The 16,580-nt window shown below is 44.7% G+C and overlaps 1 protein-coding gene across 4 annotated transcripts in view; it reads left to right on the top strand.

Annotated features, from left to right (window-relative positions):
• RILPL2 (Rab interacting lysosomal protein like 2) overlaps positions 1-16,580 on the top strand; it is a 36,960-nt gene that overhangs the window by 6,927 nt on the left and 13,453 nt on the right. For 3 of the 4 annotated variants that reach the window (XM_047827093.1, XM_047827092.1, XM_047827091.1), the window contains exons 3-4: positions 1,450-1,631; positions 12,533-13,708. In XM_047827093.1, the coding sequence (XP_047683049.1) occupies positions 13,367-13,708 (342 nt within the window). In that variant the 5' untranslated portion in view covers positions 1,450-1,631; positions 12,533-13,366. The remainder of the gene's footprint in view (positions 1-1,449; positions 1,632-12,532; positions 13,709-16,580) is intronic. The other variant, XM_047827090.1, reaches the window with a different exon arrangement.

The following is a 16,580-nucleotide window of genomic DNA, read 5'->3' on the forward strand; positions in this document are numbered from 1 at the left end:
CAGACATCCCAACCAAATACTAAATGCTCCCTTTTAACTCTTCTTCGTTCAGTAAAAATGCCCCATAGATTAGGATCATGTTCAGTGCCTCTAACCATCGCTCCTCCACCCCAGAGGCATCCTAACTCCATTGGCTTCAACCTCCTTTCCCTGTTTTGACATTATTCCTATCCCTAATTTCACTTCCTCTGTAGGATATGTCCACCTGGGACCTAGTGTGGTCTCTACAGATGTAAATCTCATCTTTGCATTAGCTGATTGCTATAATCTTATTAAACTACAACTGTTTTTTAAAGATAAAAAGGCAGGTGCCTGGCTGACCCAGTCAGAAAAGCATGCAACTCTTTTTTTTTTCCTAATATTTATTTATATTATTTGGAGCACCTGGGTGGCGTTCACTTCGGCTCAGGTCATGATCTCATGGGTTCATGAGTTCAAGCCCCGTGTCGGGCTCTATATTGACAGCCCAGAGCCTGGAACCTGCTTTTAATTCTGCATCTTCCTCTCTTTGTCCCTCCCCTGCTTGCATGCGTGCGCGCTCTCTCTCTCTCTCTCTCTCTCTCTCTCTTAAAAATATTTAAAAAAATTTTTTAATAAATATTTATTTTGAGAGAGAGACAAGAGTATGAGCAGAGGAAGGAAGGACTTGGGCAAGGAAGGACTCCACTGTAATGAATTTCCCCCACCATAACTGATCAATGGGAAATGAAGAAGAGAAGGGGCCAGGGAAGGGTTGACAACCCTGACTCCATCTTGCAACAGCCACCATTTTATGGAGTTTTCCAGAGAGCAGCCACTTCCTGGAATCATGATAAACGTCTTGGTGTTTAGACACCTGGAAAGTTCCACTTGTCTCACAATACTGAGCAAAATCAGTCAGCCAGTCGCTGAGTGACCCATACCAACTGAAATTTCTCCCTCGCTGTAGTTTTAAGCCTTAAAAATAAAATAAGCCTTAAAAATACCACCTCTCCTTGTCCTCTTTGGACAGGCACACCAACTGATTTGGATTGTCCTTCTGGGTTTGCAAACCTAAATAAAGATTTGTCCTTGCTCATAGGCTCACTCCTAAAATTTTTCTTTAACAACATGAAATTTTGTACATTTTCCCAACCCCTAAATTTAATAAATTCACTTTCGACACAAGCAAAATAGCTTTTTAAATTGAGCTTGGGGCCTTTGACTTTAGAATCATGTGGGAACTTGTTAAAATGCCATTTTCTGGGCCCCGCTGGGATCTGAGAGCTCAGAATCTCTGGAAATTTGCATCTTTTGCAAGTCCCCAAATGATTCTTGAAGCATACTAAAAGACTCCTGCCCGTTAGAGTCATGGTTAAGAAGCCCAGATTTAAAACTTGGGTGTAGGAGGGAAGAGAGAACCAGGTGGTCAATAAATATTTGTAGAACAGATGTATGCATTCTGATTATGGTATGTTTCTTTTTTCATAGGTGCTTATATTCCAGTAGATTACAACTTGATTGTGTTACACCTTGAAATTCTTCGATACAGTTGTGCTTAAATTTGATGGTGGGTGTCTGGTGGTTTTCTTAAGCCACTCATTTTCTGATTAATCCTTACAAGTGGATGATTTTTGCAACTGCTATCTTCAATGTAATCTTATCCTTAGAAGGTAAGTTTATCTCTAATTACTAAGAACGGTATTACTGTTATCTAGTCTTCATTAAATTTAAGTTTTTATTGGGGTGCCTGGGTGGCGCAGTCGGTTAAGCGTCCGACTTCAGCCAGGTCACGATCTCGCCGTCTGTGAGTTCGAGCCCCGCGTCAGGCTCTGGGCTGATGGCTCAGAGCCTGGACCCTGTTTCCGATTCTGTGTCTCCCTCTCTCTCTGCCCCTTCCCCGTTCATGCTCTGTCTCTCTCTGTCCCAAAAATAAATAAACGTTGAAAAAAAAATTAAAAAAAAAATAAATTTAAGTTTTTATGTATTTATTTTGAGAAGCAGAGAGTGTGTGAGCTGGGATGGGGCAAAGAGAGAGGGAGAGAGAGAATCCCAAGGAGTGAGAGAGGAACCCGACCTGGGGCTCGATCCCATGAACCATGAGATCATGACCTGAGCTGAAATCAAGAGTTGGATGCTTAACTGACTGAGCCATCCGGCATGCCCCTTTATTGAATCTTTATTTGGTAGGTGAACATAGTTTCTAAATATCTACAGCTTTCTTCATAGTATGTTTTCTAAAAATATATTATTAATAAAAATGTATGGAGCACCTGGGTGACTCAGTCGGTTGAGCAACCAACTCTTGATTTCGGCTCAGGTCATGATCCCAAAGTTGGGATTGAGCCCCACATCGGGCTCTGCTCTGACAGGGTGGAGCCTGCTTGAGATGCTCTCTCTCCCTCTCTCTGCGCCTCCCCAACTTGTGTGTGCTCTCTCTTTCTCTCTTAAAAAAGTATTAATGGGGCACCTGGGTTGCTCAGTCGGTTAAGTGTCTGACTCTTGATTTCAGCTCATGTCTTGATCTCAGGATTGCGAGTTCCAGCCCCACATTGGGTTCCATGGTGGGCATGAAGCCTACTTAAAATTAAAAAAATAAAAATTAAAAAAAAGGAAGGAAATTCTGATCATTGCAATAACGTGGATTAACCTAGGAGACATTGTGCTAAGTGAAGTAAGCTGGCCCAAAAGAACAAATATTGTATGATTCCATTTATTTACATGAGGGACCTAGAATAGTCAAGTTCACAGAGACAGAAAGTAGAATGTTGGGGGTGTAATGTTAGTGTTTCATGGATGCAGAGGTTCAGTTCAGGAGGATGAACAAGTTCTGGAGAAGGAGGGTGATGGTTCCACAACATTGTGAATGCACCTAATGCCACTGCACTGCACACCTAAGAAGAGTTGAAATCGTAAATATGCATATGTGTTTACCACGTTAAGAAAAGTTTTGTTAAATATTCATGTGCACCTCAGTAGCAACCAGCACAACCTAGCACCCAGATCTTGTTTTCTGGTGTCATCCTCTAATAAAAGTAACCAGTGCCAGGGCACCCGGGTGGCTCAGTCAGTTAAGCATCTGATTTCAGCACAGGTCATGATCTCATGGTTCGTGAGTTTGAGTCCGCATGAGGCTCTCTGCTGTCAGCGCAGAGCTGGCTTCGGATCCTCTGTCTGTCCCCCTCTCTCTGTGCCCCTCCCCCGTTTGTACTCTCTCAAAAATAAACATTAAAAAAAAAAAAAACAAAACCAGTGCTCCTTGGAGAAATGGCAGTTCTAGCACTGGGGCAAGAAATACACAAGGTGAACTTGGAGCGACTTGTAGTGCCAGAAAGTAAGGAAGGGCTAAAAACAAAGCAAAACAAAAAACAATGATGATGATGTCACAGGGACACTGGAGCCACCTAAAGGCTCCCCAGCGGCCAAAGCAGATAAAGTAGTGTTCTTCCAGGTGCCCCAAATCTGAAGTTGTTCTTAAATTAAAAGTTTATAAAATGCATCTGGGTGGAGGGGCACCTGGGTGTCTCAGTCGGTTAAGCGTCCGACTTCGGCTCAGGAAATGATCTCACGGTTCATGAGTTCGAGCCCCACGTCGGGCTCTGTGCTGACAGCTCAGAGCCTGGAGCTGCTTCGGATTCTGTGTCTCCCTCTCATTCTGCCCCTCCCCTGCTTGCACACTGTCTCTCTCTCTCAAAAATAATAAACATTAAAAAAATTAAAATACATATGCGTGTGTTTAGAAAGAAAAAAGAAGAAACCTACTACCATATTTAACAATGTGGTTGAATCTCTCAGGTATGATGATGAGCAAAGAAACCGGACTCAAAGAGTACAGTCTACACATTTTAATTCATGGGAAATTCTAGGACAAGCAGCATTGACCTGTGATAATGATAAGGGTCAAAATAGAGGTTTCTTAGGGGGGAAGTTATTACTGATTGGGAAAGGGCATGAGGGAGTCTCCTGGAGTGCTGGGAATGTCTTATATCTTTATCTTGATGGTGGTTATAGAGTTACACGTTTATGAAAATCCATCAAGGTGTACAACAGAGATCTGTGCCCCTTAACATAGAAGGTATAACATGTTTATACCTCGGTCAAATGTAAATATGTGTGTGGAAGTGTGTACCTACGTGAACATCCAGGAGGCACCGTGGCTGCCAGCATGGTGGCCTCTGGCCCTTTGCGGCTGGCTGTATAAAAGTCAACTTAATTCATTCCAATTTTTAGAATTTAAAAACTCGGTTTCCCAGTCGGATCAGCCGCATTTCAAGTGCTCCATAGATGTGGCAGCTAGTGGCTCGCATATCCGACAGTGTGGATACAGAACATTTCCATCACTGTAGAAAGTTCTGTCAGACCACACTGATCTAGAGCAGTGATGTTCCATAAAAAGAGGATGTCAGCCACATGTGTCATCTTAAATTTTATAGTAACCACATTAAAAAAATAAAAAGAAATCACTGAAGCTAATTTTAATCACTTATTCTAAATAGAATAAACCCAGCACATTCTAAACATCATTTTAACAGGTAATCAGTAGAAATATCATTAGAGAGATGGCTTATATTCTCATTTTTGAATTCCAGCGTGCACTTATAACTTGGTTAGGACTAGCCACATTTCAAGCACTCGCGTGCTGGTGGCTACTAGATGAGTGCGGGTGTAAGTAGGTTACATCAAGCTGCCAGCATTAGCTGTTTCTGGGGTAATGGCGGGACTGCAGGGGGAGGATCTCTCACCTCTTATACCTACTCAAGGAACATTTACAATTTTTCACAGTGAGCATATATTTACACGTGTCTTGTGTTAGTTAGGTCCTCTGGTGAGCAAAGGGTCAGACCAACTTAGGAGCGCAAAGGGGGTTAGTGGAGATACACCTGTGAGTCACAGAGAAGGAGGAAGCAACGCTGGGCAGAGAAACTCGCCTTCAGACCAGGATGCAGATTTGACATGTTAGAAAGGAAAGGAAAGAAACAGGAAGTGAGAGCCTCAGACTACAGCGTGCACTTGACCACGGAGGCGGGGAGGACCCAGAGCAGGTTGCCCCTTAGAGCTGTCCCGTGGGGGACACAAATGGCGTGGTCCTCGTCTCCCTGCTGTGCTCAGTCATCAGCTGAGAGCCCCTGGGAAGTGTGCCCTGGCAAGAATGCTGTGCGGAATCCAAAGGTGCTGAAGCTAGAGGCAGTCAGTGAACCACAACCCTCGCACTGACCGGCCAGTGCTTTCCTTTTTTTTTTTTTTAATTGTTAATTGTGGTCAGAGGAAACATAAAATTTACCATTTAAATTCTGATTGCCATTTAATTTCTAAGTATACAGCTCCATAGTGTTAAGTGTATTTACATTGTTGTGCAACCAACCACCAGAACTTTTTTTTTTATCTTGCAAAATTAAAACTCTGTCTCCATTAAATAAAAACTCCCCCAGCCCAGCCCCCTGCTCCTGGTAACCACTGTTCTGCTTTCTGCCTCTATGGATTTCACTATTCCAGGCACCTCGTGTAAGCAGAACCGTAGAACGCTTGCCTTGTTTTTTTAATGTTTTATTTATTTTTAAGACAGAGAGAGACAGAGCATGAGTGGGGAGGAGGCAGAGAGAGAGGGAGACACAGAATCTGAAGCAGGCTCTGAGCTGTCAGAACAGAACCCGAGGCGGGGCTCGAACTCACGAACTGTGAGATCATGACCTGGGCCGAAGTCAGACGCTCAACCGACTGAGCCACCCGGGCACCCTGAGCACTTGCCTTTTTATGATTGGTTTCTTTCGCTTAGCATCACGTTCTCAGATTCATGCATGTTGTAGCAACTGTCAGAAATTCATTCCGCCCTAGGGCTAGGCTACATTCTGCTTATCCATTCATCTGTGGATGAACATTTGGGTTGCTTCCACCTTTTGGCTAGAGTAAATAATGCTCCTATGAACATGGGTATACAAAGATCTCTTCCAGATCCTGCTTTCTTTCGGCTATATGCCCGAAAGTGGAATTGTGGGATCATGTGGCTATTGTATTTTTTTTTAATGTTTTATTTATTTTTGAGACAGAGAGAAACAGAGTATGAGCAGGGGAGGGGCAGAGAGAGAGGGAGACACAGAATACGAAGCAGGCTCCAGGCCCCGAGCTGTCAGCACAGAGCTTGACGCGGGGCTTGAACCCACAAACCACGAGATCATTACCTGAACCAAAGTCGAACGCTTAACCAACTAAGCCACCCAGGCGCCCCAGTATTTTTAATTTGTTGAGCAACACCATACTGTTTTTCACATGAGCTGCACTGTTTTACATTCCTACCAACAAAGCACGAGGGTTCCGATTGTCCGCATCCTCTGCAAGGCTTCTTAGTTTCTGGGTTTTGTTTTTGTTTGAAGAATCGCCATCCTAATGGCTGGGCAAGGTATTCTCCCCTTGTGGCTTGACTGGCATTTCTCCAATTAGCGATGTTGGCTATCTTTTCACGTGCTTCTTGGCCTCTTGAAGGGTCATCTGAAAGGCATCTCTGTGACTGCCATGTCTAGCGACAGCCGACTCTTGAATAACATAGTTTTAAACTTGGCTGGTTCGGTCAGTGGAGCGGTGGAGCGTGTGACTCTTGGTCTCGGGGTTGTGAGTTCGAGCCCCACATTGTGTGTAGAGATTACTTAAAAAGAAAATCTTAAAAAAAAAACTATGCGGGTCCACGTGGGTTGTTCCGATAAGTACAATCCTATAAATATAATTTCCTTATGTTCTTCAATAATCTTTATTTTCTCTAGCTTACTTTATTGTGAGAATACAGTATATGATACGCATAACATACAAAATATGTGTTGATTGACTGCATTATTGGCAAGGCTTTCAGCCAACAATAGGCTATTAGTAGTTAAGTTTTGGGAGAATCAAAAGTTATACGTGGATTTCTGACTGCGCGTGGGGTCGGAGCCCCTACCCCTCATGTTGTTCAAGGGTCAACAGGTTCAAGGGTGATTAGAAATTAATAACACAATATTCTACAAAGCCAGCAGAAGACCTGGAGGGCAGCATGGACCACCCTAGTTGACATTTGTGCACACGGATAGCATCTTACGCAGATCTGCCAGCACTGGGCCGGGATCATTCGTTTCTCTCAACGACTATTTGAGGAACAGATTTTTACATTCCAGGGTGGATCAAGAGCTGGGCTGGAGAGTGGGGAGGAGAATTTGATTCCCTTCTGCCAAAATTTCCTTTAATGCTTCCCCACCCACTCGGCACCCTAAATAAACATTTCACCTAAGTTAAAAAAAGAAAAAAAGTATGCTCTTGTGCAAACAGATTCAAAACTAGTGCCCTGGGCACTGCCCTTCCTGCAACCAGATTCTTTTCTAAAGCCCTTCAACTCCTAGAGATGAAGTCACTGACCCGGGATTGCAGGTATTTAAGCCAAACTGGGAAGTCTCCAAAATCTTTGCTGTTTCCATGCATGATTTATGGGTAAGAAGACCTGGAAAGAATTTAAAGAATGTGAAGAAAGCCATACTGATGTACCACCCAGGAAATAAATGGTGCCATAGGTATTCACAGGAGCGTAAGACTTAAGTCTACTTAACGTACCAAGATAGGACCACCAGATGTTTGCTAATGGAACTTAACTGCTGGCGGGCATTAGCTTGCAAACATTTTTGGTTTTTTTAAGTGTGACCCACCCACAACTTTTGTTTTCCATGTTCCATGTCACTTTTTCCTTTGTTTAACCATAAGGCATGACTTTACTCTAGGATCCCTTTTGCACTTTGGTTTCTACTCAAACACAGAGGGTGGAGTGGAGGTAGTGGGGGGCTAGTGCAGCTATATACACTTTTTTTTATGTTTATTTATTTTTAAGGAGAGGGGGAGACACAGAATCCAAAGCGGGTTCCAAACTCTGAGCTGTCAGGGCTCCAAGCTTTGAGCTGTCAGCACAGAGCCCTACACAGGGCTTGAACTCATGAACTGTGAGACCATGACCTAAGCTGAAGTCGAACGCTTAACCAACTGAGCCACCCAGGCACCCCTATATATACTGTCTTAAATCTCAGGGGAAGAGTGTTTCTTCAATTCTTTTTAAAACTTTGTACGGGGCACCTGGGTGGCTGAGTCGGTTGAGCGGCCTACTTCAGCTAAGGTCATGATCTTGAGGTCCGTGAGTTTGAGCCCCGCGTCGGGCTCTGTGCTGACAGCTCAGAGCCTGGAGCCTGTTTCGGATTCTGTGTCTCCCTCTCTCTCTGACCCTCCCCCGTTCATGCTCTGTCTCTCTCTGTCTCAAAAATAAATAAATGTTTAAAAAAATTTTTTTAATGATTTAATGAAATGATTTAATGATTTAATGAAAACAATTTTTTAATAATGATATATCCTTGTGACTTTTTTTAAGTTTATTTATTTGAGAGACAGAAAGGGAGAGAACAGGGGAGAGGCAAAGAGAGAGAGAGAGAAAAAGAGAGAATCCTAAGCAGGCTCCATGCTGTCAGCACAGAGCCTGACGTGGGGCTCAAACTCACAAACTGTGAGCTCATGACCTGAGCCCAAGTTGAGTCAGAGGATTAACCGACTGAGCCACCCAGGCACCCCTATCCTTGTGACTTTAAAAAACTTTGTTGTAAACATGTTCTACATGTGTTACTAATCCAACTTTCCATATCTCGTTCCCCAATAATTATATGAACGTGGGAAATTTCTTATGTTTCATATTTGAGTGGTAACTAGCTTATGATAATAGCTGACATCTACTGAGCACTTACTATGTGCCAGTCACTGTTCTAAAGCACTTCACAACAATCTTATGAACTATATTTTTTTAATGTTTGTTTATTTATTTATTTATTTATGAAAGAGAGAGAGAGAGAGAGAGAGAGAGAGAGAGAGCACGCACGAGCATGGGAGGGACAGAGAGAGAGAGAGAGGGAGACACAGAATCCAAAGTAGGCTCCAGGCTGCCACCCAGACAGAGCCACCCAGGAGCCCCACAAACTAGATTTTATCCTTATCCCCATATTACAGATGGGAAAACCAAGCCCCAGAGTAGAGGCATGATTTACTTACCTAACATCACACAGCTTGCCAGTGGCAGATTCAAGTGTTCAATATCTGAATACTTATGGTCTGGTCTAGAACCCACCCTTTTGAACACTGTGCTATCATTTATTGTTTTTCAAACTTGAGCATGCATTAGAATTATCTAGAGGGCTGTGGAAACACAGATTGCTAGGGCCTATTCCCCAAGTTTCTGATTCAGTGGGTCAAGAATTTGCATTGCTGAGAAGTTTCCATGCACCCCATTGCTGGTGGTCTGGGGAGAACACTTTAAGAACCGCTGTTGTAACTCATAACTGTTTTCATAATTTCCCAGTGGAGAGAGAAGGGTTGAGACTGTCGAATTCTATGAGGGATCTAAGAGTTGAGATCATTAACGCTTTATAATAATAGCCAATAATAGCCAACATCCATTGATGCTTATGATGTGCTAGACCCTGGACTAGGCACTTCTCATGCATTATGTCATCTAACCTTCATGCCAGTCTTGGGGAATACTTTTATTTTTTCCAGTTTCCAGTGAAGACATGTGGATTTGGAGAGATTGGGGAACTTGATCAAACTTACGTACCAGCAAGTGGCAATTGTGAGGTTCAAGTCATACTGCTCAACTCCAAAGCCCAGTTGACCACGACACTATAGACTTCGCACATAGTAGGTGCTCTGTCTCTGTGGATTTGCCTCTTGACATTTCACACAAACGGAATCATACAATAGGAGGTCTTTTGTGACTGGCTTGACTTGGTGTAACTTCCCAGTAATGAGTTATGACATATGTGAAATGTTGTCTGTGAGAGAAGCTCATTAGATAGAGACTGTGCCAGAAGTTCTTAAGGGGGCTCGTCATGCAGGTACCTTCTGCCTAGCACATACCAAAATTCCAGACTCCCAGGAGGAAGCCAGTGAACTATGCTGTTTGCATGAACAATTAAGGAACACTGAGCTACTCTTTTCAGATGGGGTGGTGGGAACCCTCCCCAAACACAAGTTCCCAGATCCTAGCTAAGGCCAACCTTGAAAGCAGGATTTTCCAATGAGAGCATTCCCGGGCCTGCTATGTTAACTGTTTTCTGCACAGATTTCGATAGGGATTATGCTGATTCTGGAGATCAGTTGGAAATGTAAGATGGAGAATATTGCCATCTTAACCATCTTGTTATAATTTATAACACATGATGTCTTTCCATTTATTTACATCTTAATTCCTCTCAATGAGATTTTGTAGTTTTCAGTGTGCAGGTCTTCTTCTTCATTTGTTAAATTTATTTTTAAATATTTTATTCTTTTTGATGCCACTGTTAAGTGGAATTGTTTTCTAAATTTTATTTTCAGATTATTCCTTGCAAGTATATAGAAATGCAATTGGTTTTTGTATATGGATCTTGTATCTTGGAACCTTGAGCTGTTTATTAGCTCTAATAGTTGTGTGTGTGTGTGTGTGTGTGTGTGTGTGTGTGTGTGTGTGTGTGTGTAATCTTTAGCCTGTTACTATGGTGGATGACATAGATTATCTTTTCTGAACCAGCCTTGCACCCCTGGAATAAACCCTGCTTAATCATGGTGTATAATAATTTTTATGTAGTGCTGAATTCTGTTTGCTAATATCGTGCTAAATATTTTACATCTATTTTTACTTTACCCATGTTTTATCTAGATTTTTTTTGTTTTTTGTTTGTTTGTTTTTAAGTAGGCTCCAGGGTGCCTGGGTGGCTCAGTCGGTTAAGTGTCCAACTCTTGGTTTCAACTCAGGTCATGATCTCACGGTTCGGTTTGTGAGATCCAGTCCCTCATTGGGCTCTACGCTGACAGCATGGAGCCTACCTGGGATTCTCTCTTTCCTTTCTCTCTGCCCTTCCCCCGCTCACACTCACGTGCTCTCTCTCAAAATAAATAAATAAACTAAAAAAAAAAAGTAGGCTCCATGACCTGAGCCTAAATCAAGAGTGCGACATTTAACCGACTGAGCCACCCAAGTGCCCCTAGGTTTTTTTATTATTGCATAGTAGGAGTTCTTTGTATAATCTGGATAATAACCCCTAATAACCCCTTATCGGATTTGACTTGCAGATATATTCACGCATTCTGTAGGCTGCTTTTACACTCTGTTAATTGTGGTCTTGGACACACAAGGTTCACAAGTTTTATTTTCTTATTATATATTTTTGGATGCACAAGATGTTTTTTTAATGTTTTTTTATTTATTTGGTTTTTATTTTTGAGAGAGGAAGAGAGAGCGAGCAGGGGAGGGGGAAAGAGAGAGGGAGACACAGAATCTGAAGCAGCTACAGGCTCTGAACTATTAGCCTGTCGTGGGGCTCAAACTCATGGACTGTGAGATCGTGACCTGAGCCGAAGTCGGAAGCTTAACTGACTGAGCCACCCAGGTGCCCCTGTTTTTTTTTCTTTTAACTTTGAAAGACAGAGTGTGAGCAGGGGAGGGGCAGAGAGAGAGGGGGAGACAGAGGATCAGAATTGGGCTCGATGCGGGGCTCGAACCCACGAACCCTGAGATCGTGGCCTGACCTGAGGTCAGATGTTCAACCTACTGAACCACCCAGGCACCCTGAATGCACAAGTTTTAAGTGTTGATGTAGTCCTGTTTATGTATTTATTCTTTCATTGCCTGTGCTTTTGAAGAAATCGTTGCTAAATCCAGAGACATAAAGCTTTTCCCCTATGTTTTCTTCTAAGAGGTTTATAGCTTTGTCTTTTGTATCTATTTTGAGTTAATTTTTATATATGGTGTAAGGCAAGGGTCCACCTTTATACTTTTGCATGTAGGTATCCAGTTTTTCCAACAACATTTGTTGGTTGAAAAGACTGTCCTCCGCCCCCACCCCACCCCACCCCCCAAGAATGGTCTTAGCACCCTTGTTGAAAATTATTGGACCATATTTGCTAGGGTTTATTTCTGGGCACTCTGTTCTAATCCTTCATTCCTTTTTATGGTGGAGTAATATTCCATTGTTTGGATATACCATATTTTATTTATGGCAAGTCTAACGTTTTATCTCCTTATTTAATCACTGGGCATTGTCACGTCTGTGATTTATGGATTACTGAGTCCTTGCCCGGGGGCCTGGCTCCAATCTTTAGAACACTGTACCCTGAAAATAGTGTCTCTTCTGTTTGCCTGCTTTGCTCTTTGCTTGTTTTATCCGTGGCCACTCACCATTGTGATGGTAGAACCTCAGTGTGGAGAAAATCAGGTACATCTACCCCCAAAGAAAGGTAGCAATATATTCCCGGGAAAGACCAGCACCATTGCAGAGTTTTCTGCCTATGACTATTACACATTTCTAATCAAACCTAAAAGAACTCGTTTTGTAATCCACACTGCTAATATTCTTACTAATACCCTATCTGTAGAATGCTTTCTAATTTTCAAAGCAGTGATTTTTGTCTTGTTTATTACTCCTAACACCCCAGTCCACGTGCCACGTGTCTCTCACACAACTGGGGTTTGTTGGAGAACACTTTCTGCGTACTTCCGAAGTACTTTTGTCACATGCAGTATCTCATGACCTTACCTCGTATGTTCCTGCAGCAACCTCACCACGTAAGTGCTCTTACTCCCCGAGCAGGAAGCTGAGGGTTAAGTAATCTGCCAAGCCTGCAACGCTGCCTAAGGGGAGGAGCCCAGGAATCGGCCAAGTGCACAGCGCAGGGATTCTCCATTTTATTGAGAGTCAGATGCCACACACAGGTCCTGGTGACAACCGACCCGGGAGTAGTGCGCGACCCGGGCCTCCCGACTCCCGCGCGCAGCCACCAACAGCAGTCCTCTGTTTTGCCGTGGGCTTCCGAAAGTATCCCCCACCCCCCACAGAGACCCGGATATTCCTCCACGTACAATGCAAATTCTATGGCTGGAAAGCGTGAGCACAGAAGAAAAAGTTGTGGGCTTTTCACCTTTCTTTTCCAGACTCGCTGTGGAAACTCCGCTGCGTCTCCATAGAAACCCGGCGGCGGTGGCGGCCGTCACCGGGGGCGGGGCTCAGGCGGAGGCCCCTCCCCCCCCCGGTTTGCAACCCCTCCCAGCCAGGAGAAATCGCGGTCACCCTTAACCTCTGCGTTCCTCTTCTCGGCTGCCCTCCCTTTCTGTTGTCTTTTCGTGCCCCAAACCACATCCTGGAGGCCGCCCTCCTGCACGGTCCTCAGCGGGCCCGGTGCACCAGGCGTCCGGGCCCGGGAGCCGTAGCGCTCGGCCTCTCTGTCCCGGGCCCACCCCTCGGCCGCGCTGATTGGCCGCTCCTGGGCCACCCTCCGTCCCCGGGCAGGCAGGGTCTCAGCCTGCGGAAAGTTTTCTGCGCCGGGAGGAAGTTAGACTTTTGGAGATTGTGCGAAAGCAGCTCTCGTGGCTGCAGGGTTCTGGGCGGCCATGGAGGAGCCCCCTTTGCGAGAGGAGGAAGAGGAGGAGGGGGAAGAAGAGGAGGAAGAAGGAGACGAGGCTGGGCCCGAGGGGGCTTTGGGCAAGAGCCCCTTCCAGTTGACCGCCGAGGACGTGTATGATATCTCCTATGTGATGGGCCGCGAGCTGATGGCCCTGGGCAGCGACCCCCGGGTGACACAGCTGCAGTTCAAGATCGTCCGCGTCCTGGAGATGCTGGAGACGCTGGTGAATGAGGGCAACCTGACCGTGGAGGAGCTGAGAATGGAGAGGGACAGCCTCAAGAAGGAGGTGGAGGGGCTGCGGACAGAGGGCTCGGCGGCCGGCAGGGAGGTGAGTGCGGGCTGCAGGGCGTGGGAGGAGAGTACCCAGGGTCCCCGAGCCCCTGAAAACAACCACAGCGCCTGTCCAATCCTCAGATTAGAAGCATTGCGATAGCTACATTTATTGAGCACTTACTAGGTGCTGCATCAGGGCCTCCCAGCATTTTTGACGTGACCTAGAGCGGCGGCTCTCCTGCTTTAGCGTGCCGCGGAATAGTCTGGGGTGTTCATTAAAACACACATCACTGGGCCCTAGCCCCAGAGTTTTAGATTCCAGAGGGGGCCTGGAAATCTGCATTTCTAACAGGTTCCATCACATTTTGAGAATCTCGACCTCTAGTAAGAAATAAATTCTAAGGGAGAGAAATCAGTGCCGAGGCCACCAAAAGACACCTACAAGAATGTTCAGAGCACTTTTCTTCAGAAGTGTGCCGAGCTGGAGCAAATGCTACAGAAGAATGGATTTTTAAATTGTGGTATAGTCGCTGTGGAATACTACACAGCAGGGGAAAAGAGCAACTGTGGGCATGACTCTCAGTGGTGTTACACAGGGAGACAGGAGACCGGCACAAAAGAGAATCTACTGTGTATTTACATGAAACTGCAGCACAGGCAAAATAACCTGTTTTTATAGAAGACAGATTGGTGGTAACCCCAGGGAGGGGAGAGCAGGGGGAAGGTTCATGGGGAGCTCATCTGGGTGTGGTCACATGGGTGTATACCTATGTTAATAATTATCGAGCTAGGGGCACCTGGCTAGCTGTCAGAGGAGCGTGTGACTCTTGTTCTCAGAGGTCATGAGTTCAAGCCCCACTTGGGGGTAGAGATTACTTAAAATAAATAAGTTTTTTTTAAAAAAATCATCCAGCTATAAACTCAAGATTAGTGCATGTGTGTTATACCTCTATTTTACAGAATTACCTATTATATCACTATCCAATATTGATGAAACAGAAGTTTCAAGAAACAATTTACCCTAACTCACCCTTATTAAACATGATGCACAATCACACTTGCCTGTTCTATTTTTATGAGTTTTTTAAACTATTATTTAAAAAATGTTTTCTTTAATCCTTATTTATTTTTGAGAGAGAGAAAGAGCAAGAGCAGGGAAGGGACAGAGAGAGAGGAAGACACAGAATCTGAAGCAGGCTCCAGGCTCTGAGCTGTCAGCACAGAGCCCAATCAGGGGCTCGAACTCACAAAGCATGAGATCGTGACCTGAGCCAAAGTCAGACGCTCGACCGACTGAGCTACCCAGGTGCCCCGGAGTATTTTTTTATTTTACAGTGAGAGAGAGCATGAGCAGGGGAGGGGACAGAGATAGAAAGAATCTTTTTTAAAAAAATGTTTATTTATTTTGAGGGAGAGAGAGAGCAGGGGAGGGAGAGAGAGAGGGAGAGAGAGAGCATCGCAAATAGGCTCTGCACTGTCAGCACAGAGCCCGACACAGGGCTCAAACTCAATAACCATGAGATCATGACCTGAGCCGAAGTCAAGGGTAGGTTGGTCCCTTAACAGACTGAGCCACGCTGGTGCCCCATGAAAGAGAGAGAATCTTCAGCAGGCTCCATGCTCAGTATTGGAGCCTGATGAAGGGCTTGCTCCCATGACCCTGAGATTATGACCTGAGCCCAAATCAAGAGTTGGTCGCTCAACCAACTGAGCCACCCAGGTGCCCCTATTTTTATGAGTTTTAAAATTCTTTTTGCAATTGATTGAATTAAGACCATGAATTACTAGTGGTCTCCAGCCACAATTGAAAAAAAAACAAAACTGTTCTAAGTGGACATCTCACTTAATCCTCTTACTATCAGCATATCCATTTTATAGAAATGGAGGCATAGAATAGTTAAGTGATTTGCCAGGTGACTTTCTCGGAGTAAGAGATGAAGGCAGGGTTTGAGCTCAGAGATGCTAGTCTCAACCTCTGCACGCTAAATGCAGACATTTGACCTCATTTGCTGGAATGACATTTGATGAGCAACTTCATAGAGCTGGATCCTGGGGCTGCGGGGGTAAATTAGACAGGAGCCTTCCCTCCCAGAGCTCACATCGAGTGGGAGAGCTAAGACACCCACACCTCCCGAATCACAAACCAAGAAGTGTGCCGGGAAAGGACAACAGGAACAGGGCGCTGACATTCGTGGGGGGGGGAAAAGAGTGGAAGTTTCTGGTCACTTCTCTGGCAAACTTTTATTTCACCTACTCACGTGTCACAGTGACAACAGTGTTTGTGGATACATTTCTGCTTTAGTGTCCGTCATATAAGGTGGCTGAGTATCATGAGTACCATTCGTAACCTGGCTTTGAAGACTCGAGAGAAGTTAAACGTCTTGCTCAGGATGGCTCAGCTCACATTCTGAGCTCGTTCCCGTCACCTCCAATTCCAGGACCAAGGATATGGAGGGAGCCCCACACGGACCATGTACAGTGTGCTCTGCCCAGGGGCCGGGTGATTTTCTGTAGTGGGCACAGCGGACAGGCTTTATCAGGCAGCAGATGAGATGGCATGTTCCTCCCAAACCTTAAACCCTAAGCCCAGAAGTGGGGAAAGGGGCAGAGAGAATGAATGTTTAGCGCCACTAGGCAGTTCATAAAAAGACATCTTCTTCCTCTTTTTCTTTTAACTGTGGTAAAGTACACGTGAAATTTGCCATCCTAGCCATTTCTAAGTGCACAGTGAAGTGGCACTGAAGTATATCCACGCTGTTGTGTAACCGTCACCACTGTCCTTGCAGAATTCTTTCCATCTCACAAAACAAACTCTGTCTCTGTGAAACACCAGCTCCTTATTCCCCCCTCCCCGTGCCTATTTTCTATCTCTGTGAATTTGCCTATTCCAGCTACTACATATAAGAGAATAATATGCGTTTCCTTTT

Source organism: Prionailurus viverrinus, chromosome D3 (assembly GCF_022837055.1).
Source record: "Prionailurus viverrinus isolate Anna chromosome D3, UM_Priviv_1.0, whole genome shotgun sequence".
NCBI classification, from domain to species: domain Eukaryota; kingdom Metazoa; phylum Chordata; class Mammalia; order Carnivora; family Felidae; genus Prionailurus; species Prionailurus viverrinus.